This window comes from Eublepharis macularius, chromosome 3, assembly GCF_028583425.1.
Source record: "Eublepharis macularius isolate TG4126 chromosome 3, MPM_Emac_v1.0, whole genome shotgun sequence".
Lineage (NCBI taxonomy): Eukaryota > Metazoa > Chordata > Lepidosauria > Squamata > Eublepharidae > Eublepharis > Eublepharis macularius.
Genome location: NC_072792.1, coordinates 49,273,719 through 49,298,478, shown reverse-complemented (window position 1 = coordinate 49,298,478; position 24,760 = coordinate 49,273,719). Strand labels below are relative to the sequence as shown.

At 38.7% G+C, this 24,760-nt stretch overlaps 2 protein-coding genes across 2 annotated transcripts in view; one reads left to right on the top strand and one right to left on the bottom strand.

The window, feature by feature from the left end:
- Positions 1 to 1,015, top strand: part of LOC129326793 (vertebrate ancient opsin-like) — a 37,601-nt gene extending 36,586 nt beyond the window's left edge. The window contains exon 4 of the mRNA XM_054975139.1: positions 776 to 1,015. Within this exon, the coding sequence (XP_054831114.1) occupies positions 776 to 1,015 (240 nt within the window). The remainder of the gene's footprint in view (positions 1 to 775) is intronic.
- Positions 1 to 24,760, bottom strand: part of ST6GAL2 (ST6 beta-galactoside alpha-2,6-sialyltransferase 2) — a 34,958-nt gene that overhangs the window by 1,600 nt on the left and 8,598 nt on the right. The window contains exons 2-4 of the mRNA XM_054975138.1: positions 23,713 to 23,810; positions 18,964 to 19,065; positions 10,208 to 10,382 (exon numbers count right to left, since the gene is read on the bottom strand). Of these exons, the coding sequence (XP_054831113.1) occupies positions 10,208 to 10,382; positions 18,964 to 19,065; positions 23,713 to 23,810 (375 nt within the window). The remainder of the gene's footprint in view (positions 1 to 10,207; positions 10,383 to 18,963; positions 19,066 to 23,712; positions 23,811 to 24,760) is intronic.

Below are 24,760 nucleotides of genomic sequence, written 5' to 3'. Positions count from 1 at the left end.
ACATCTTTTTCCTCCTCATCCTTAATTCCATTGTGATGCTCATGTTAGTCTATGGCTGGCAACAAAAACCTCAAAGACCAACAGATTTATTGTAGTGTCAGTTTTCGTGTGCTATAACTCCAGGAGATGCTTGAAGTAATACTTCAGTCAGCAAAAATACATACACAGCAAACTTGCGAAGTTGGGTTAAAAAGTCATGAAATACAGAAGAATAATTTGTGGCATACATATATAAAAGATAACCACATTTACTAGAACTTAGGGAAATTACAGCTGTTTTAAGCCCTGGTTAATACAATTAAACTTTTTGATAAACTCTTATTTCAACTAACACTGGAAGCACTAAATTCTTATATTTATAACAATAAATTAATGGATTCAAATTTATCAATAGTGCATAAAGACATGCTTCAAGAGACTGCCTGTACAGAAAAACTGAGGAGGTGAATGATTACAAAAACTTCATATCCAATGTATGGCTCCTATGTAATGTAGGTATGTGTGGTGTGACAATTAGCCATCAGACTTCAAATTCTAAGATCTCTTTTACTTTTCCCCAATCAAACTATGTACAAAGTCATATGCTTGCATTCAATCTGTTTGTCATTTATGGATTTAGAGGAAATATATTAACATGAAAAGTACTGAAAATAGGGGTGGGATGATAATGATGGTAGTATGCTACACTCTCTAACTTTATCACTTGTCTAATGATTAATATACAGAAGACTACTACAATTTAACAAAATTAAAATGGATGGTTTTTGTTTTTCAGTTCTACAAATACTTTCTCATGCTTTTTCACTGTCAACCATCAGCTGATGGAGAAACCAAATGTCAGTCAAAGGTCATGGTCATCCAGCTAAACCAGAAAACAGAAGGCAGAGCTACGTGCGATAGCCAAGTACTTCCACAAACAGATGAAAAAATAGTTGGTCTTCGGACCCCAAAATCAAGAATGGAGCCCGCTTCAGACAACATACCACAGATGTCCAGAGAAAATGTACTCTTGTAAATGAGCACAAGCTGTCACCAACATATAATCACAATATGTTACAGTTTTATTACCAATTTGTTTTATTTTCCCTGAAGGAATCTGCTGTGCTTTGAACAGAAATGAAACAAAATGTGTTGCGGCTATTATTTTAACTCAGACAGAAGGAATGATTTTATTTCTATGCTGAAAAACATGGCAAAACACTAAATGTCTTTGAATCCAGGAAAGTTCACCAATCCAGCACTGTTATAGGTAAGATTTTTTAAACCCTCTTCTTCTCACAATCCCAATTAGAGATGGGCACGAACCAAAATACGAACCAAAATTAAGCATGAACCTGGCCAGTTCGTGGTTCGTGAACCAGTGGCTCGTCAGATCCCATTTCTGACGAACCGCCACAAACTTTAGGCTGGTTCATTTACTTCGTTTTTTGGTTTGTTACTGCAGACAGCCTGGTGCCAATCAATCAGTTCCCTACGCAACACAGGATGGACTTCCTGCAGACCTGCTGCTGACCCGGAAGTGACCTTCTGCTGACCTAGAAGTGATGATTTCCTGACCTGGATGTGACGTTTTCATGAACCAAACAAACCGGTTCGTGAACCAGGGGCAAGTTCATGAAAGTCTGTGGTTCGTGAAATTTGACGAACCACTAACCACATGGTTCAGTTTTTTCCCGGTTCGTGCCCATCTCTAATCCCAATCAGGCTATGTTCAGCCTAGCAGAGAGGTTTGTGCAGGCCTTCCCCAAGAAGTCTAAACACAATCAGGGATTGCTCCTTCTCAAACATCTTGTCCTATTGAACTAATAGCAGGATATGGAGACTCATCTAGTCTCCCTCTTTATGGAAGGATGACTCCCTTTTTGTTTCCTTGGGTCATACTGTTTGATGGTTGCCAAGAATGGCACCTTTTTAAAACAAAACCTTATTGGCTTGGATCCTGTGGCAAATCTCTGCTAACTGAAAGCATTTCTGCCAGTGGAATGAGACTCCTCTCCCCTCTTTTCCTGCTGTAGCCTGAAATGCCCCCAAAAGAAGGGGACAAAAGACTTGTAGCAATAGTATGAACAGAGATTTGGGATCTGCAATGGGAAAAGGTCATTGGTGAAAATGATCACCCCCTCATCTTCAAGTTACCATGAGATTCAAGCCATTCTTTAAATCATTCTACAGTAGCTGTGTTTACAGACCCCACAAATAAGTCCACTGCTAAAAAGAACTCATGGCCTATACTCAGGGTCAGCATGCTTCTGTGCATAAATTACTTTTGTAGAAAGGTGTAGAATTATTTTCTGGTGTTGATGATTTTATTTCCAAAACAATGCATGGCAAAAAAAAAAGTCTGGTTCAAAAGTCAACATAATTAGCTCAGATCCAACTCTAGGTATTTTGCAGTCTGTGCTGAAAATCTTTTAGTAGAAAAATCAATGTTAAAATCCTTGCATGGACATATATATATATATATATATATATATAAATGAACATATATTAAGAACTCTAAATCAAAATTCGTTTTGCTTTCGGCATTTACAATTGCTCTAGAGCTTTTCAGCTAACAACGTGCATCTTTTGTGCACAGCAATTTGATTTTGTAATTAACAAACTAATTAAAAAGCCATTTTCAGAAGTCTAGATGTACACAAAAATAATTTAATTTGCTTTGTGTCAACTGTCGTCCAAAGTCAGCTAAAAACAATAATGCACTTCAAAGGTTTATCAAAAATTTAACCTAGCTTCTAGTTTAGCAATAGCTTCCAAAGTTAATTAAAATTCAGTAAAATGTGTTTCTTCAGAGTGATGAGTACTTACAAGTTCTTTCATTCTTGCTCAGAATTATGAAGTAGACATACCGTTGAGGGGGGAGGGACACAAATATCTACTTTTCGGGGGGGAAGTTATGTATAACATTTCTGCATTTTGGAAATATTTCGTTTCACATCAAACTTACTTACAGAAAAACCTGTTTAACTACAAGAGTTAACTACTGGAGCCAAGGAGTTATGTATACATCACGATCCTCACTATTCAATACAGAGGTCTGACAGATACAGGCATACATGTTCAGTTATTGTAGGGAGACTGATGAGAAACCAGACTCTGTAGAGAGTATTCCAGCACAGAATTTAGACAAAAACAGGAAATAGCCTTTTTTTGAACACCAGGAATTTGTTCTGATACTAAGCAAAGCTGTCTGGGAAAGCCTTTGTTCATATTCATATCCTAGGCACTGTCCATCTGATTAGACTGATAATTACACCATGGAGATGGCCAGTGCCTCATGAGCTTTACCAACAGCACTTCCGATAAGATTCTAGGAAGAATTCACTCATCTTTTAGAGCTCAAGAAAGGTATCTCTAGGAATTGGCCTCGGAGTTCTGATGAACTGGTCCTGACCTGTATTGGACAAGGAATTTGAGTGAGGAGAATAGCCTGGGTCAAAGAGGAAAGTGGCTTGCCCATAATCTCAGGGACGGTGATGAGCAGCCTCTGTGTTGCTGTGGTGGGCTACTGCTACATCTCTTAGTGGGCATGCATTCACTTCAAACTGAATGAAAGCCAAACTATTTACATTGCTCACTTACATAACTAGTTTAGTGAGGGACAGCCCATCCTAGCTCTTCTTTTGCAGAAGAGATGGGGCAAGACTGGGGAAAACAAGTAATTTCAATACTCTGCTTCCTGAACAGCATGGGAAAGATTACCGAAATCAGTATGTCTTCCTCCTCTGAAAGCAATAATGATGCAATAATCTTGCACAAGAAACCTAGCCTGGCTGGAAGACATTTGAAATTGCAGTTGCAGATGAACAACTGTATGTTTAGTATCCCCAAATGATAATCCAGATAGTAAAAGTAATGGTCCCTTGTATGTTACTGTGATACTCACACAGAGATAAAAGTTTTTAAAACTACTGCTACAGTGTACCTTGGATGCCTGTGTCAAATCATATTAAGATTTAAATAGCTATTTTACTGGTGTTTAGTGATCTGATGCAACATTTGTTCCTGCTGAAAAGTGCTATGCAAGCAGAAATACGGGTAGACATGAAATGCAGAACATCCATGGGAAAGCTAAAGCTGCCTACCGGTGCTCTGCTAAGTGGAGGTAAACAGAGTTAACTGATGTAGGATTGTAATTTGTGTAATTCACACAGTTGCTATTTTTCATTTAGAACAATTGTATTTCATATTTGTTTGGGCTACTTGAGGAATAAGCAACTCAGAACCTGAAAGGGCACTTTCAAATCAGCAGAGGAAAACAAACCCAGCAGTAATTAAAGTAGAAATTCATTTCCAATAAATGGGCTTTCATTGTAATGTAATATATGACTCTGATATAACCAATGTGGTATGAAAGCTAGAATAATTAAACCTGTTCAGTTATTAAAAATTTGCATACGTTTTCATAGAATGCATGACTAGAGATGAGCACGAACCAGGGAAAAAATGAACCATGCAGTTCATGGTTCATCGCATTTCACAAACCATGAACTTTTACGAACTTCTCCTGGTTCCCGAACCAGTTTGTTTGGTTCATGAAAACATCACTTCCAGGACAACAAAAGGTCACTTCTGGGGCTGCAGAAAGCCAACCCTCCCATTGCCTAGGAAACTGATTGATCAGTGCTGGGCTGTCTACAGTGACAAACCAAAAAACGAGCCTAAAAGTTCGTGGCTGTTCGTCAGAAATGGTCTCTGATGAACTGCCAGTTTGTGAACCACGAACTGGCGGATTCGTGATGAATTCTGGTTTGTATTTTGGTTTGTGCCCACCTCTAGTCATGCATTCTGTGAAAATATATGCAACATTTTAATGACTGAACAGGTATTATTTTGGATCAGCTGGTAAAAAAGGATCTATAATCCATTTGCTGCAATCCAGTATGTTTACCAGTGACTTGTTTCAGGGGAATGGAAGAAAGAGGAAACTAAATCCATCAGTAGTCTCATAGTTATTGAGTATAATTACTTCCCTTTGAGGAGACTCCATGTTGCCTTGACCAGTTGACTGGGGAGAGGAAATGCACATGTAGCTGTGCACTTAAAATACTAATCTAACTGAGCTTATCTCTACTAATATATAGCCCAATTGAATCAGCTGTTGCAGAAGGTTGTCTAACTTGGAATATACAGCCAGATTCAGGGAAAATGGGAAACATTTAAAAGGGCATGTCTCTATGTTGAAAACTTCATGTGTCAGTCTGATAAGGAACTGCAAGTAAAGGTAAAAGTGGTCCCCTGTGCAAGCACCGAGTCATTACTGACCCATAGGGGGATGTCACATCACAATGTTCTCTTGGCAGACTTTTTGTTATGGGGTGGGGGATGACTTCCCACGTCATCTACACATGCCCAGTAACTTGGGTACTCATTTTACCGACCTTGGAAAGATGGAAGGCTGAGTCAACCTTGAGCCAGCTACCTGAACCCAGCTTCTGCCAGGATCAAACTCAGGTCATGAGCAGAGCTTGGGCTGCAGTACTGCAGCTTACCACTCTGTGCCACGGGGCTCCTACAAAACTTCATGTGTCAGCCTGATAAGGAAGTGCAAATACAGTAATAAGTATACATCTTTTAAAATACACACTCAGTTCCCTAAGCTGATAAAAGCATATAGAGCAGGGGAAGGCAAACATTTTTGGCCAGAGTGGGGAAAAAAATCTACCTGTGAAGATAACTGGTGTACTGGAAAATCAAAGGGACAAAGAAGATACAAATATACAAGAATTGTATTTAGCCAGGTGCGCTGAGAGTAAAGCCTCAGACTCAAAATGTATATGACCTGTTATTTTTTTAAGTTGAAAATTCCATGTTACCTGAGTGTAGTGAATAAATGTCTGCATTCAACCATGGTTTGTTTGTTCTAGGAATGAGTCTGTGAAGTCCTTGAACTCTTGCATTCATTCTGCTTCCCTCTTTTCTTCCATTGTGTGCAGTTCACACATTGAAAGTTTTGTGGAGTTTTGAGAAGCCACGCTGCTGGAATAAAGTTTCAATGACTAACTGTGGTTTGTTTTGCTTACAAACGAGGCTTCAACTCGAGGACTGCATGAACATTTTGGGGGGGAGCTGTTATCTTTTTTAAAAAGCAAAGCTTCATAAGCTTTTAAAACATTTGAACCTATGTGTAATGTATTGATATTGATGGGATTTTATTATTTTAATGTAAATTATCTTCATATGTTTTAAAATGGTTGTAACCTGCACTGAGCCTGCTTGTGGGGAGGGCAGGCTATAAATCTAATAAATGAAATGAAACGAGATTACTTAATTAAGACATCTAGTTTGTTTACCTTTATATATCTGTCACTTATAACCATCATCTGCGGCTTGGTTCTCACCATGCTGATGACAAAGACGTGGAAACTGAGCCCATTATATATATGTCAAGTCAATGTTATATATGATTAAATGTCACTTGTCTGCAGCTGTGTTTCCAGTGTGACTTGTGATTCTGAACATATTACCCAAACCTGTTCTTTATCAACAAATTATCTGAATTTATTTTAGATCTATTTTTTCAAAAGACACACAAAGTAGTTTTTAATTTTCTTCTTTGTTCTATCAGGCTAATCTATCTTCATGTCAAAATATTATGGAATATCTACAAAGATGTCAGCCTCTATTTTATTATGTCATATTGTTTGTAGAATATTGAAACAGTTCATGCTCTGTAAAATATTTTGTCATTAGTTCATATTTGTTTCATTTTCCTGAAGACAAATGTCTTTCCAAACTTACTTTGGTGAACTGTTCCAGTCTCTCTTGCAAGTGGTAGCAAATATTATGATATTTTCTGTTCATTGCTGTGCTATAAATCAAAAAAACAAATTCTTGTACATCTGGCCCAATGGTAAGGTGAACCTGGGAGACATCTCTGTAGATGTGAGCAGGATCTTGAGTGGCCCAGAAATAAATGTTCTTGAAATGAGATGCAGATTTTTCCCTCATGTGTTTTAACCATGCAATAAAAGCAATTTGTAAGCTGACTTCAGCTTATATATTTACACTCACATATACCAAAAGAAACTTTGCAGAGTACATGAATAGTATCTACAGATAAGAATAAGTGAAGGCAAAGCCGTAAAGCTGAATGATAGATACAACAGCCGGCAATTAAAGTACCAACATGAGACATTTTGGCATGCAAAGCACAACCTATGGAAATGAGATGTGTTTCAATCTTCTGTGTTCCTCACTCATTTATGTGTCCAGTGATGATTGCTTGAATGTGTAGATATGCCTTCACCAATCAACTACACTTAGAACCTGGTTTCTGTATGTCTAACTAAAATTCAACATGTTAAGCAAGGAGACATCAAATGATGAAAATGTATGTGTGCCTCTAACAAACTTCTCCATGGGTGAAAATAGGTGGAGAGGTCTCCCTTGACCACCCAAAAAGGCTATGCTAGAGATCTTGGGAGCTGCATAGACGAAACCATGTGGGAAAGGGGCTGTTATAAGGAGAGGAATTTGATGAGCTTAAGCAAAAAAGCTAGCTAGATTCAACGTAAAGTTAGGTGATAGGTGGAACTATTTTGGGGTATTTCATGGAATAAGTGGCCTTCAAGATGTTATAGGGGTGTCTCAGAAGGCTCTTTCTGGGGAATCTCAGACCCAATTCATAACTCTCAAAAGTTCACATAGGTGAATCCATTTATGATTCAAGCCATAGGAGTTCATTGCTTGCTAATGTGCAAGTGAATAAAGCACAGAGATCACAGTTACTCTACATTATATTATCCCTTATTCTTACTTGCAGAGGGGAAACTTTTCATGTATCTGCTTCTAAAGGAACACTAGAGTAGATGACATTCATAGGAAGATGCAGGATGAGAAAACTGATTAGTGTCTTTTATTTTTCAAATCAGTATTATAGCTACTGATTGGTAACATTAATTTTTTAAATCAGGAAATCAAAGGTATATTCACCCCTTCATCATTTATTTTATCATTTTTGTTTCCTGCCCTCCTCTAAGGAACATTGGTTTGCATGAATAGCATTCACATTCATGCTATGGTAACATCAAGACTTTTGTAATGCACTATACATAGGGCTCCCATCTAAACTGACTAGGAGACTCCAATTGGTGCAAAATGCTGTGTCTCGACTGTTATCAGGAGCGAGCAGGAGCATGAACATCCTGCAGTTGCTCCATTGGCTACCCATTAGTTACATGCTCAGTTCAAGGTATTGGTTATCATTTACAGGGGGCCTGCCATCTTTTTGTATGTGTTTTTTGGTTTTATATGTAATTTATATGTTTTAATGCTCATTGAGCATTTTACTGTGACCTCCTTGAGCCCATTTGCGGGGAGGATGGGCTAGAAATAGAATCAATCAATCATAATACAAAGCTCTTCATGGCCTTGGTCCGGCATACCTATGAGACCACCTCCCTCCCTATCCTCCCCCATGGCAGCTTCATTCTTCTGAACAGGGCCTTCTGCAGGTGCCACCTTGCATATTGATGAAATCAACAGCAGCCCATACATGGGCTTATTCTGTGATGGCCCCCACTTTGTGGAATGGCCTGCCTGAGGAGGTCAGGAGAGCCTCCACTCTCCTGGCTTTCCACAAATGATGCAAAACAGAATGACTCAAAAAGACTTTTTACTTAGGAGGGCTGTATTGTAAGGAGGGGATCTCAGATGATCCACTAATGAGTTAGGAACCATAGACGGCACCACTATGTTGTATTGGATTCCTGCTAATGCTTTGTCTTTGTGAACTTGTATCTATTTACTCTATGGCATTGTTTATGGAAATGTTCCTGATATTGATTGTACTAATCTCACACTGAGTTTCAGTGAGAAAAGCAGACTATAAATGACATGAATAAATAAACAGTTTGAAAGATAAGTCAGCTTGTGAAAAAGGAAGAAGGTCAAAACAGTCTTTTCCAGAGCTGTTTTGACCTTTGAGAAAGGTCAAGGCCAGGTGTGGTAGCAACCACCAGGCAACTTGCTATCATGCGACTTACAAGATTCACCCAGTCCCAACTGCTCACTACAGTTCAACAGCAGCCTCCCCACAAAAGCCAGTGTGGTGTAGCAGTTAGTGTTTCAAATTAGGATCTGGGAGACCCAGGGTAGAATCTCAAGTCTGCCACGGAAGCTCACTGGGTGGACTTGGACCAGTTACATATTCTCGGCCTAACTTACTTCACAGAGGTGTTGTGAGAATAAAACACAGGGGAGGAGAGTGCTGTAAGCTGTTTTGGGTCCCCGTTGTGGAAAAAGATGTATAAATGAAATAATAAATACAGCAGAAGACGGATGGCAGATAAAGGTAGGTTGATTGATAGGTGGGTAAAAGAGAAAGGTGAGGATATGGGGACTGCCAGGTAGGACTCACATACACATGCATAGGGAATCGGTGTGCAACAAGCAACTGCTCAGGTACCTCCAAACTTAAGATACTCTGAAGATCAGCCACCAACCATTTAGGATGTCGTTTCCCTCCCTGCCCATTCTCACTTTTCAGTTGATCGGCAATATTCAGATCACCTAACTGGGCTCTGGTAGTAGAAAATGGAAATAAAATCTCACATGATGTAAGCCCATCACTCACAGGTGTGCATTTGGTTTCTCTGGATTCTAGGTTTCCTATGGTAATAACAACCAGCTGCCTGAAGATGCATAGCCAACTGATGTAACAAACCTCTAAATGGTAGGATAATGTACACAAATGCTTTGGGTTCAGAACTTGGACAAAACATTTTTTTTAATAAAATAAATCTCTGAAAACAGAAAGTGGGTTTGACAACAAGAGGCCCCAACTACATGTATACTTGAGGCTCTCTGCAATAAAAGGAACGTACTGGGTTTCATTTTAGCCATAGTGGTAGCACTGTGACCAGGATTAAAAACCCTGTCTTTCCACTTTGCATAATTTCAAGAGTGTGCTTTAGTAATCAGTTGTTTTTATATGCATTTGTTTAGCACAATTCTTGTGATAAAATCTACAGTATTGTGAAAAGTTCATAAAGCAAGCACACTTGACAATATATATATTAATAAGGCTTTGAAAAAACAAGAGTTTTCTGCTTACAGAGCGTGCTCTCCATCTGTCACCTCGGAGTTAATCCAATCATATTATTGCCACCATGAAATTACACATGCTAATGACACAATTACTCTTCAGACACAGCCAGCACTGAAATCCATCAATGATACACCTATAAGATGCAGACACACGTACCAATAAAACCTGAAGAAGGAGGGTTGGGCTGAATTTTTTCCTTCGTGTTCTCCTGAATAATGTCCCAGAGCTGCCATATGAACTTTGGATGGAGAATGTAAAATGGCTGGGTTGGATTCTTCCTGCGATGCTGAACATAGGGAGTAAACAAATTGTAGTCTGGCTTCTTATACCACTGGTAGGGGAAACAGAAGGAAGACACTTTTCCTTAGAGTGTTCAGTACAAATAAACCTGCATTTCTAAAGCATTACGTTGGCAGCTGTCTGTTCAATATAGAAACACACCACAGCGATCTGCAGGAAAAAGATCTGAGCATCTGTAAATTGCATCCGAAAGCCAGTCTTTCCATTAGGGTGCACCGCTGTCAACAAAAAGCTTAGGCAGAACTGATGGAGTTTGTATGACTGCCAATTAAGTCTCAAGTATGGAAGGTTATCGATATCTATTCTAAATGTCCCTGTGGTCTTTCTAGACATTTATCTCTAAGGAATCTGGGACAATCAGAGCCCACAGATGCCACTCAGGTCTTGGATAATGTCTCCACCGAAGAGTAACAGGTAATTCTCAGAATAACAACAACCTTCTATCATCTATATGGTGCATGAAATAAATTTGTTCTACTATAAATCAAGCTAGGAAGAGGCCTGTAGGATTACACTTACTGTGGGCAAAACTGTACCCAGTTAGTCCATTCTCCAGGTAAAATCCTTTGCACTAGCCGCCACTAGTGCAAAGTTGGTGAATACCTGACTTATGACTGTACTGGGCTTATACAGAGGGCGATGACCACTATAGGAACTGTGATCCAGGCAAATGTATGTATGTATGTACCATCAAGCTGCTACTTAGAGCTGCTACTTAGAGCAACCCTGGGAAGGGCTTTCAAGGCAAGTGAGAAACAGAGTTGGCTTGCCACTGCTTTCCTCTGCAGAGTCTTCCATGGTGGCTCTGCGTTCAAGTTCTGACCCTGCTTAGCTTCTGGGATCTGATGAGACTGAACTAATCCTATGCAGGCAGGCACTGCAGCAAAACACAGAATTTGATATTGTTGTGGTACAGGAATTCACTCTTCCATTCCTCTAGTTATATTCTGTGTATGGATAGGCCATTCAGAAGACCCAAATGGAACGCTGTCAGGCAAGTGTTCCCTTGCGTACTTACAACCACTGCAATTGTTTGGAAATTAATTCATGCTAACTGCCATATTTGTACTGAAGAAACAAATTTGCAAACAAGAGTATCATGCATGGGTAGGTACATGGACAAAAAGACTAATATCATCAGGAGCCATGGGGAATATACAACACAAGATTGCAAGCCACAGCAAGAGAATAATCTGATTGCTGGGAATGTGAATTTCAGTGTTTCGCTTCAATTTGTGTCCTGCATACATAAATTCCAACATTTCAGAATCTTTTCCATAGGTGTAAGGGCTAGAAATTCTTAGCTCTAAACTTCCCTACTATTGTATTGGTCTCAGGAGCATATAAAGTATGCACAGCAGTTCACAACTCCTAGCTGCAAGGGATGAAAAGTCATTTAATCCAAAGGGCATACTTTCTATATGAAATGTAATGCCACATTTGCTGCTATCTATTCCTATCTATTCCTCTGTAATTATTTTCTGCTGATCTCAGAGTATCATTTGAACTGGAAATTTCCAAAAGCAATTAAACTGAAAACTGGCTAGAATTTAACTGTGTATTGCAGCATTTTCTTGTTTAAAAACCATTGTGTTTTTTTCATTGATTTTTTTTTAAACTTTTTATTTTGCATTTTTATATAACTTTTTCCAAAACTACAAATAACCAAATTAAACAACAGCATAATGGGCAATACATGGAAGAGATGAAAACCTTGATGTTTTAACAAACAGCCAATATTAACATTGAAAACAATACACTGAGTATAAGAAGTCACATTATAGCAAAGAAGCTAAGTGTATGTAAATCTACGTTAGGTAACTGATTGGTATTATGACAATAGGTTAAAAATGGTAGCCATTGTACAAGAAAGCACGATTGATATTGTGGATTATCTAAGCCTTTAAGGTGATCCGCTATTTTTTCCATTATGAAAATGTCCCATAGTTTTCTGAGCCATTGTGATACACTTGGAGTTTTTTCCTGTCTCCAGGTTGAGGCTAAAAGCAATTTTGCCGCAGCAATCAATAAAAATATCAGATTTTTCCTAGTAGATGGGACCGTCTGATCCTCCCAGAGTCCTAGCAGGATTACTTCAGGGCACTTGGGAATTGCATAGTTTGTTATTGTTTTAATTTTTTGTATGATTCGATCCCAGAACAACTGAATTTTAGGACAAGACCACCATAGATGAATATAGTCTCCATTTTGTCCACACTGTTTCCAGCATAGTGGATTCGTTTCATGATTAATGTGGTGGAGAAGAGTGGGAGACAGGTACCACCTCGCCATTATTTTAAAGGATGTCATTCTGATGCTCACTGCTTTAGATTGCAAGCAGTTTCCTGACCAGATGGAAGACCACTGAGCATCAGATAAGATTGTATTACAGTCTCTGCTCCAGTTTGCTTGGTATTTCAATGTGAGCTGATCATTCCTTGAGTTTAAAATAGCATATATTTTAGCTATTAAACCTTTCCTATGAGATTGTGTTAATTTAAGTAAATATTCAAAGTCAGTTAGTTCACGCTTTAATGAGGTTACAAGTGGCTGACTTTCTAGTAGGTGTCTGATTTGGAGGTATTGAAACCATGGGATCGTAGCATTTGTATCCTTTTCTATTTGAGCCTTGTTCAGGATAATCCCATGTTTGGTTATATCAATAATCCTGTTTTGTTTAATTACTTTCCATAATTTAAAAGAATTTAAGTCCATGCCAGGTGGGAACCAATTCTGATCTATAAAAGATGATAATGGCGAGATGGTTGGAGCAAGATGTTGCCTTAACTTGTCCCATATGTCTAAGGTGGTTCTTAGAAAGGGGTTAGTATGAATTTGAGGTGGTCTATTCTTAGGTTCAGCCCATATCACATCCTGTAAGTCGTGTGGGTAGATGTGTGATGATTCAATTTGTGGCCAACCTGAACCTTCTACAGTATTTAATAGTATTACGATGTTTGCTAGTTGGGCAGCTATGTAGTATTGTTTTAAGTCTGGGACTGATAATCCACCTTTCTTAGCAGACCGTTTCATGGTTAAATAGTTTATCCTAGGGCGTTTGCCATCCCATATAAAACTGTTTATAATTTTTTGCCAATGTTGGAAATCTTGATCTGTAAGTTTAATTGGTAGCATGCGGAAATTAAATAAAAATTGTGGGAGAATCATAGATTTTACCAGATTAATCTTTTCTGCCCACGACAACTTCATTTCCGCCCACTCTTTAATTTTGTCTTTTATCTTTTTTTGTAACGGTTTAAAGTTAGCTTCTTTTATATCCAGTAAATCAACTGGTATCTTAATGCCTAAATAAGTCCATTGCTTATGGGTCCATTGATATGTAAAATTAGAAGCCATCTCTGACCTAATGATTGGAGTTAGGTGAATAGGGTAAATTTCTGATTTGGTTTTATTAATTTTAAGACCTGAAATGTAACCAAAATCATGCAGGGTTTTTTCCAGGGCTGGTAATGAGGTGCATGGATGTGCAAGGTAAAGGACCATGTCGTCCGCAAACAGGGAAATTTTATAAACGCGTTTTCCAATAGTGATGCCACTAATGGCGTTGTTTTGCCGTATAGCCTCAGCCAGAGGTTCTATGGATAAGGCAAATAATAATGGGGAAAGCGGGCATCCCTGTCTGGTTCCTCTTGTGAGCTCAAAGTCTTTTGATTTCAATCCATTGAGTTTTATTTGGGCCTTAGGAGAAGCATATAATAGTTTGATAATCTGAATAAAAGAATGGCCAAATCCCATCCTAGAGAGCAATCTTATTAAATAATTTGTTTCTAAGCTGTCAAAGGCTTTTTCAGCATCTAATGAGAGCAGGATCGACTCTATTTGATTGGTTTTACAGTGATTGATAATGTTTAGAGTTTTTCTTACATTATCTGTAATACTCCTGTTTGGTATGAAGCCAGTTTGATCAGATTGTATGTAATGACTTATGATTTTATTCAGACGATTAGCCAGTACTGCTGTAAATATCTTTGCGTCCTGATTTAGTAATGATATGGGACGGTAAGAAGATGGGAGGGTGGCATCCTTCCCTGGCTTAGGGATTACAATAATTGTAGCTTCATACCATGTTTTTGGGAAGTTGCCTTTTAAAAGGATTGCATTGCAAGTTTGGCGAAGGGGTTCTGTCAGAATGTGTATAAACTTTTTATAAAATTCGGCAGGGAAGCCATCTCTGCCGGGAGTTTTATTTAGTTTGAGATTTTTGATGACTTCAGTGATTTCCTGAGAGGAGATCGGTAGATCTAGGGAAGCTTTATGCTCTGGAGTAATTTGTTTCAAGGTTGTAAGAGAGCTTAGGAAGTCCTCAATACCAGATGGTGTTGGATTCTTTGATTTATATAAAGTAGAATAAAAGTCACGAAATATATCTAGGATTTCCTTATTATTGGAAGTGTGAGATTTACCATTTCTTTTAATTAAAGAAATTTGGTTGGAAGAGGATTTCTTTTTAACTTTCCAAGCTAGGAGGCGTAACGTTTTAGAGGTTTTGTGCCAGTACCTCTGTTTTAAGAACAGTAGGTTCTTTTGTATGGAGGATGTCTCAAGTGCCTCTAGCTTTTTCCTTTCTAAAGTCAATTGATTATAGTCTTTCTTATTGCAGTATTTTTTGTGTTTATTTTCAAGAGCATGGATTTTGGATATAATTTCTGATCTAGTCTTCTCTCTCTCTTTTTTATAGAATGAGGCTAATGATATGATTTTACCTCTGACTACAGCCTTCATGGCTTCCCAAATTATTGCTTGAGAGACTTCACCTTCTGTATTCTCTTTGAAATAATTTTCCAGTTCTAATTCAATTTCTTTTTTAATTGTTGGGTGTAATAAAAGAGATTTGTTCAGTATCCAGTGAGTGTCTTGTTTTATTTTTTCCGGAAAGGTCAAAAAACAGTCTACCCAGGCATGGTCCGTCCAGATTTTACTGCCTATGGTGGAAGAGATTATATTATGATAAATTTTGGGGGAAGCCAATATGTAATCTATTCTAGTATGGATTTGATGACGGGCAGAAAAATAGGTAAAGTCTTTCTCTAGGCCGTGCTGTGAGCGCCACACATCCTTAAACTCAAATTTGTCAAATAGTAAATTGAGGTTTGATCGATTTACTTTGTTTCTCTGACGTACCCTGTTGTTTTGGGATTGATCCAGGTTTGAATCTGCTATGCAGTTAAAATCCCCCCCTGCCAAAATTTCACCATCCGCATACAACCTTAAATTAGATAGAGTTTCATGAAGAAATTCAATTTGCTTGTCATTTGGAGCGTAAATAGATGCCAAGGTTATTTTTGTTTCTTCCAGAACCCCTTTGACAAAAATAAAGCGTCCCCTAGGATCTATTTTTGAGTCTTCACATTGGAATCTAACATTCTTTGAGATTAAGATTGCAACACCCCTGGCACTGGATGAGCCTGGGGCTTGAAAGTGCACATTGAAACGATTAAACTTTAATACCTGAGGCATTTCTTTCCTATAATGGTTTTTTTGCAAAAACAGTATGTCTACCCCTTGCTTCACTAAAGCTGTAGTAACACGTTTAAGTTTTATAGGATTGTTTAATCCTCTGCAATTTAGAGTAATAATTTTGATTCTATCTGTCATTAGTTATGTGTTAAATAGAATGATATAACGGACAGATAAAACTCTGTGAGCATGAGGAAATAAGGCATCCTCTGAGTCTTTGATAACCTATTTTCAGCTACTCTGTATGGTTCCTCCAATATTGCATAATATATGTTGTCAAACAGAACTGTAACATTAATACAATAACCCCATCCCACCCCCTTGAACAAAAACAAAACACCAGTTAACATAATACTGCTCTTTCGTGTGAAGGAGCAATCTCTCCAGAGGCACAGGTCTAAACTGCCTGTGTTAACACAAATAAGGAGAATGGTTAGGTTCTCCCCTTTTCTGGAGGATCCTATACAACTGGGAACTAAAATGAGTACCAGGTTTAGCCCCCCTCCCCCCCCCGACTGAAGAAGTAGAAAAGAGATGAGGACTACAGTTACAGAAAGGTCTGAAGCTACAGATAGAGAAGAAGAAGAAATGTTAGGGGCAAGAACAATATTGACAGACAGAAACGCTAGAGAAAAACTCTAAGAAATGATGGTTGCTTGTATGCATTTTCTCCCTCAGGCAGTTGTTTTCATCGGTATCGTGGCCCATCCCGTCATAGTGGAGGATTTCTGTGCGACAGTAGAGCTTTTGTTCAGATCCGGTGAGGATAAGTTCAGTTCCTTAAGAAGAGATGTGCCAGATAACAGATCCGTTGCTTGAAGAGTTCTTCCCTGATGTACTACTTGGAGTTTAGAGGAGGCCACCCATTTGTATCTGATGTTTGCGCTGTTTAGTTGAGTGGTTATGGGTTTAAGCTCTCTTCTCTGCAAAAGGGTTTCGCTTGACAAGTCCTGGAAAACTTGAATTCTCTGCCCTTGAAAAAGGAAAAAGCCTCTTTTTCTAGCCTCTTGAAGGATTTTCTCTTTAGTACGTGAGTCCATAAACGTAACAATAATATCTCTGTTAGTGTTTTTTCTTAAGTTGCGGAGGGAGCCCATCCTATACGCAGCTACAATATTTGGTGCCACACCGTCTTCCAATTGTAGTTCCTGAGCCACCCATTTGTATCTGATGTTTGCGCTGTTTAGTTGAGTGGTTATGGGTTTAAGCTCTCTTCTCTGCAAAAGGGTTTCGCTTGACAAGTCCTGGAAAACTTGAATTCTCTGCCCTTGAAAAAGGAAAAAGCCTCTTTTTCTAGCCACTTGAAGGATTTTCTCTTTAGTACGTGAGTCCATAAACGTAACAATAATATCTCTGTTAGTGTTTTTTCTTAAGTTGCGGAGGGAGCCCATCCTATACGCAGCTACAATATTTGGTGCCACACCGTCTTCCAATTGTAGTTCCTGAGCCAGCCATCCTGAAAGGAAGACTATTAACTCAGTTGAGCCTTCTTCTGATTCTGAGAATCCGCGAAATTTTAAATTATTTGATTTCCATTTATTTTCCAGGTCCATGATTTTATTTCTCATCCAGCTCTCGCTAGCCTGCAGAGTGCGTGTTTCTTTTTGCAAGGACAAGCTAAGCTCTAAAGCAGAGTCTGCAGTGCGAGTTACTTGCTGGAGAGACTCAGATATTGCAGTCAATTGATCCTTCATAGGTTTCAGAAGTCTCTCCATTCTATTGGCAATTTTATCTTCCAGTTGATCTATTTTAATACTTAGGTTTGTTTCTTGTACCTGGGTTTCTGTGTCAGTTATTTCCTCAGCAATGACGGAGGCCATTTTGGCTGTAGAGTGGGGTTCAGCTGCAGCGCTGTTTCTGTGCTCTCCCGCCGAAAAAAAGGTTTTTACTGATTGTGAAATCGGCTCTGAAGATTTATTTTTATTTCCTCCTGTCTTGCCCATAGTTGTAGCTTGTTAGGATCACTTTAAGGAGCTAATAATTCAGTCGGGGGAAGGGAAGATCCAGGAGCCTGAAACTCACGCGTCTAGCATACACGCTGACGCCCCCGTGTTTTTTTCATTGATGATGACCAAATTTAAAATTGGTCAAAGGGTGAGAAAAGGTTGTATCCCAATGGCTTTTAAAACTGATGCTGTTGACACTGCCTAGCTCTTATGATGCTTCCAGAGAGACTGTCACTGCGTGTTCCCTCAGCCAATATCTGTGCCAATTATTGCTAGCCTACTTGTGCCGAATTACTGAACTGAGCATTAACTCTCACCTACTGCAGTTCTCATTGCTTTTTTTGCTGTCATCTACGGGAAAAGTTCCTTCATATTTCTTCAATTTGAAAGGAAGCACTAAGTGTGAAACAGATAGAGCCATCTTTTTAAACAATGAGTTGGATCCAGACAGCCTTTTTGGTCAAGGCCCCCAAATTCTCCTTCTTACATCAGCCCCCTTCTCATGCCTTTTGTCCTTGGAGGTCCCATGATAAATAGCATATCTTCTTTAGGCAGTCAAAAGAGACGGCACCTGTTATAATAATCAAAAAAGCTGGCTGAATCCAACCCAACAGAACTGCAAAATTAGAAGCATTCTAGTTAGTGGTTTACCACTACTGGTGGGCAAACTTCCTGTTATCTGATTTAGAACAGGCATTGTTTTTATGGGTTTTCTCAGGAAGTAAATTCTCAGCTTTTCCCCAAGGGTTCTCTTGGTTCCTAACATTGGCTGTTCTTCACTATATTGTTCCTTCTTAACCTCACCTCCATTTCTAATATTTGGGGAATATGTAAAGGGTCTCTGCTTTATAGAGGGTCAGGGACCTTTCTTGAACTTAGCTAGAAATGATTAGAGCTCTTGGTACCCAAAGCTTGCAATTTTCTCTTGCCCTCTGAATCAATAGCTCATGAACTGCACAATTCCCTGGAGCTATACAAATCACTTTTTGTACCGCTCTGTCTGAGCAGTAAATAAATAACAAGTGCTTGGACAAGTCCCACATCCTGACTAAAAGTAGAGAAACCTTTCAAAGAAGTGAAAAGCACCTAGCACAAGAGGAAGGTGATCCGCAGCAGATAAAGAGGAGCGCAACTGGAAATGAGGGATGGGATCCAAGTTTGTGAACTTGGATCACCACCTCAACTTACCACATTCAGATTAGCAGAATACGGAGCAGGATCCCAAGCTACTAAAATAACATCTTTATATAAGGAGCTCTCAATGAAGTGATGGTTAGGATTAGTAAGAATCTATAAATATAAAAAACATGCATGTTACAAACCTGACAAAATAATCTGTATAATCATTCTGATAAAAAATGGCAAAAAGCAGCACAAGAGTTTTTTTTTAAAATCTCCTTTTAATTTTAAAAGATATATGATTATGGTTTAAATATGGTTCTAACATGTTCTAGTAAAAAAAAATTACTCCTTCTCCCATCAGTTTACCAATTAAGATCCCTTTCTCAAGCTTCCACAGTGTGTCCCTGCCTGCAGAAGTAAGGTGGGTGGCAAACAGAGACAGGTCTTTTTTTTGTGGTGGCACCTGGAACACCTCCCCACTGAGTCTTACCTGACACCTAGCTTACTTTCTTTTTGGACAAAACACTTATGTGACGGAATGGGCTTTTAAATGAAAGGGACTAAGTGTAGGACCCAGAGATTGGAAGGGAAAGGGTTATTTTTTTTTTAAAAACCGCCTGAAGGGAGAATGATTGACAGGCTGCTCCCCCCTCTCTGTGGTTGGCCAGTGAGAAAGTAACAATTGGTGCTGACAGAATTGTTGAGGGAGTTGAAGTTTGGAGTCTGACAAAGAGTCAGACTAGTAATCCTCTATGTGAGGAAAATGTTTGCCCTAACTGGGACAGTTTTAGGTTTATGGAAATATTTCAGTTAAGGAACTAATGTGTGAAAACCAGCACTGATTTACACAGACAAGATAGAACTGGGGGTGTGTTGCTGGCAGAGGAAGCGGGTAGTGAAAGGAGACTCCCTTTCAGCCAAATGATCAGAGTTATGTCTTTTGGAGAAGAATAATTCCTGGCCAGTGTCTAAAAGTGGGTTTTGACTCTGAGGATGACCCTGGATCTGATGTAGATGGTAAAGAGTGCTGTGTTGAACTCAGAACATCTAAGCTGTAAAGTGAAATCTATGAAGAAACCTTGTTAAAGTAAGCCAAGTCTGAAACTACTGTGACTACTGAAACTAAGAAGATTATTGTACCTAATGCTTGTGAAGTATTCTGTTCTACAATCAAGGTGTACCTCAGCTTTATTTTCCCTGCCTACCTATATACCAACCCTGCCTGTTTAATAAACCTGCTGTTTCCTTTTGAATTTTACTCAGCCTCTAGTGCCATTTCATTTGAAGAAGACACAGGCTCTTCCTTCGTCCCTACCAAATATGGGCTGGGATATAAGCCATAAATACATAAGCTTAAAGTGTGAGAAAAAAAGACCTTTAACTTACACTCAGAGACATACTACCAGAGGCCGCCCAGCTCAGCAAGCAATCTTGACAGTTTTGGAGAAAAAACCTGCCTCACTGAATGACTGGGGCTTATGTCATAACTTCTGTTTACTCAGGATCTTAAACTAAGAGGATCTTTATTTTTCTAGCTATTTTATGGTCTTCAACTTTTTAATCAATATCATTTTAGACTGCTTTGTTTATTTTATGCTTCTTTTATGTTCCGGCAGGTTTTTATTTACTGGTTTTATGAGCTTAACTCATTTGAAATTTTTATTGGCTCAATTTTTATCGTTCTGCTGTGAGCCGCCTCAAACAAGTTCTGGAGAAACAGCATTTCCTAAATAAATAAATTTTATTTACAACTGTATTGGTTGAGAGAGTATCACATTCTTAGTATTCAGTTTGAAATACTGAGTCTCAACAAATGCAACATTCTGTCTCCCCCGCAGCAATGAATATGAGCACAAGTGTTCTGCTCACTGAGCTAGTTAATAGACTATTAATTAGTACTTGTGACATTGACAAAGAAATATAAACATGCCAGGCACCATTTTGCGACTCTGGCTCCACTCTTATACCAAATATTTCCACCTCCACCTTGTTATCTGTATCTCTACCAGCATATCTTTAAAGAAAACTATCTCCATTCTTTTTGAAAAAAGGCTATTTCAAGACTGCAAGTATATTCTTTTCAACTCAGTTACATGGGGACAGGTTATCACGCCAACATTTTCATTTCTTTTTCTTGGTAAATTATCAGTAAGAGTTAAAGATTAATGTATTTTGTATTCTCCAAATGGTTACCTTTTCACATCTTGGAGTACTCTGAGCTCCACAGTTCTTGGTTACCACCCAAATGAGCTTTACCTCATTTTTTTTTTTTTAGAAAAAAGATGGGCTATGTCATCATATTTTGGTGTCAGTTGAAAGAGAAGTCTTACTTGATCCAGTCAAATTTAAAATCCCATTGAGATATCAATGGGAGAGTTAAATAGATGTTTGAAACTCTACCACTGAAATCTATGAGGCATAAAAGCATCACCGCTTCTTCAGGTTCAGCAGGGCTTATTTCTGAGTAAAGATGCTTGAGCACATCTACTGATCAATTAGCCTATATTTTCATTTCCCCATAGGTAACAATCAGTGGTGCTTTAGTGTTATTACGTTTCACGAGGGAAAAAACCTATCACGGCAATATCATTAACATTATAATTTTTATAATCTGCTTCCATCCAACACTACTGAAATCAGCATACCTGCCATTAAAAGCTATGCATGTTTAACAAGGGAAGCTGCCTAGGGCAGCAATTCTGCCCAGCCTGTGAAAGTCTTTCTTCTTACATGCCTTTCTTCTTATGCACTTCAGCCCCATTACAAGGAAGGTACTCTTTAACCTCCGCTATCTCAGGGTGACCCACAAAAGAAAATTCTCCCTTAGGTACTTCAGAAACAGGACAGTGTCAAGCTAGTATTTAGGTAGACCCAGACTCAAATCCCTCTGCCATGAAAGCTCTCTGAGCCAGTCATATACACTCGGCCTATCTACCTCTCAGTATTGTTGTGAGTGAAAAAATGAGAGAGGAAGAAAGAATTGAGGAACCCCACCCTTAGTTGCGTGGAGGAGGAACATAATGAAAATAAAATAAACGCTCACATAGTCCCTGTTACTATGGAAGTAGAGTTTGGCAGGAAATTACATTGGAGCTACGTGTAAAAAGTAGTTCAATGATACTTTAAAGGGATGGGTTTTATTTTAATGAAATACTGTTGTTGACGCTGCCTATGATAGTGTGGATCAGTGCAGAGATGTGCTTCTTAACCTTTTGCCCACAAGCTGTTTTCTCACAGCTTGTGGGCAAAAGGTTGCCAATGATCTGGATTGCCAAAGACCTGGAGAAAAAAAATGGCCTGCCCCTTTAAACAGAGGCTTAACCTGATCCTATTGACCAGGTGATATTATTTTGCTCTGTGCCATGAAGAGCTTCATCCACCCATTTCCACATATGAAGCTTCTGGTAAAAGAGCACAATGTGGGGGTTTTTTTCAGCTCCAAGTTGCTGGAGATCCCTTTTAATGCAATCCTTCTAATTTCCTGGTGGCTGCATTTTCTAAAAAGTTTTTTTCCCCCAAATGCCTTAAAAAATTGTAAAACAACATGTAACGTATAGTTCTGCCCTTCAGTGAATGGCTTAATTGTATAATAAGGGGGATTGCTGTGCTTCTTCCTGTAGACTTTTTACATCCAAGTACCGATCTGGTCCAATCCTGCTCTGCTTTCCAGATCAGATAAGATCAGGCATCGCTAGGTGGCTGGCAAGACGAAGCTATCAGCCTTCAGGTGAGATGGAGAAGGTGCAGCCAATATTCCTGTCTTTCACTCTCAGATCTGTTCATAGTATGGTCATTACAAATATTAATTCACTCTATGGAAACACTGGGCATAACATTTGGCCATGGAGATGTTCCTTTCTATGCTAAGATGAGGATAGCTGTTTAGGAAGTATGTGGGCCACCTGCTCTGCATTGCAATATGCCTGCTTTAGTATACATATATGAAAATATTTCTGGCAATCTGTTCAACCAACTTCCATATAATTCATGTGTTACCCATGTATAGAAGTCCCATGGGTGTTTTTGTGAGTGGAAGGAGAAATAATGAACCTGATGTATTACACTTGCATAGAGATCCTATTGGTATTGTCACACATATGGAACTTCCAATCTGTGTGTCCAATGTTCCTGCTGATGGGAGAAGGGAATCACTGGAATGGGGAGAGGAGGGGCTGTAAGAAGCAGATATTAACTGTGTCATTGTACTGATGAAAAATACGTATCAATAATTTTGAAGTGCGCACCTACAATATAATAACCACAAGAGGGCACTGCAGATTCAAAAATCTTAATCTACTCAAACCCAGAATTTGGAAAAAATAGTGCCGGTCTTCTTTGTTTTAGTTTCCACACCTTACACTGTCTTCCAAAGTTCACTTTACATGAATGTTATCTCTGGCTTTTTCTTCTCAAACTGCACAACAACAGAATTTTATATCTTGTGTATTTTAAAAGCATGAGCAAATAAAGGCCAAGAAAGCGGTGGGACAGATGTAAGTCTCCCTACTCCACTGGCCTCCTTTTTATGCCAAGAAACATTGTCTGCGCAATTTAAAATTTCTTTTTAACGTTTTAAAACTCCTTTCCCATAATCCTAAGGGAAAGATACTATCCTAGAAAACAAAACGCACGATTTCATAGAAAAACAAATTCTCTGCTGGCATAAGATGCTACACTGTGTGGCTGACGCCAGTAACGCATGATTGATGAGCCCTTTTTTGTGTAAAATCATTTGATAAGTTCCTTTATGTTAACAGAAATAAAATCATAATCCCAAGGAGATACTGAAAACATGGAGGCATTCAAGAGACTTACCTGAGAGTTAATAATACGCATGGTAGTTTTATTTCCAACATCTTTTTCATAACCTCGTGTTGGAGCAGAATTAAATCGTAGAACTGCATCATGGGAATCTAAAAGCAGAATAGGACATATTAGATGTGTTTTTACGCAAATAAATGAATGTCATTTTAAAAATCATTTAAATTTTGTTGTCTGAAAGATGAATACCCCATGATTGGAAGGCGGTAAAATGGTGGGAAACTGGGGGGACATTGGCAGCATCTCGATGTGTGCTTGGAAGTGATGTGAATGCATCACTGGGGGACATCGGGGACACTAATATTTTAGTTTAATCATAGAGTTTTGCCCAAATGCTAGAGCATCTCCAGCAATGCACTGAGGTCACTTCTGGGTATGCAGGAAGTGACATCAGCATGTCTCTGGTGATATCAACACATCAACTAGCGACATTACAGCATTGGCAAGGCACCTCTCAGTGAGGCAAGTTTCTTACCAGTTGCCAGGGGGAAACTGGCAACTCTGATTTCTGGGAGTCTGCATAAGACTTATTCCAATGAGATTACACTCCTTTTTTTCTACAAACACTTCCTGAATTTAAACTAGAGACATCAAAGTGCTCCATGTTTAGAAAAGACTAAATACCATGTATTGCCTTAAGATATAATTAGGCATTTAGATCAGGCTACTAAAGGTTTAATTTCAATATATTTTATTCAAAAAAATCTCATTGCATTACTGAAACTAGCATTTTTAAAAGCATCCGTTTCAACAGCATCACCACCACCAGTACATCAGTAAACTGGGAGTAATATTAGCACAACACATTCAAAATTTCTTATATCAATGTCTGTTAGCCTTTAAGTCTACAGTAACCATATCTGTTTGAATAAAAAAACTGGCGTTGACATCAAAGTGTGAGCTGTACCCATGCACATTTCCGTCAAATCATTAAAACAAAAGCCTTAAAGCCAAAACCAAATTCCAGCATTTCTAACAGAAATACAGAAGGGGGAGCCTGTAGCTTACTGGCACACTTTAAAACCCATATGGTAGTTAATCT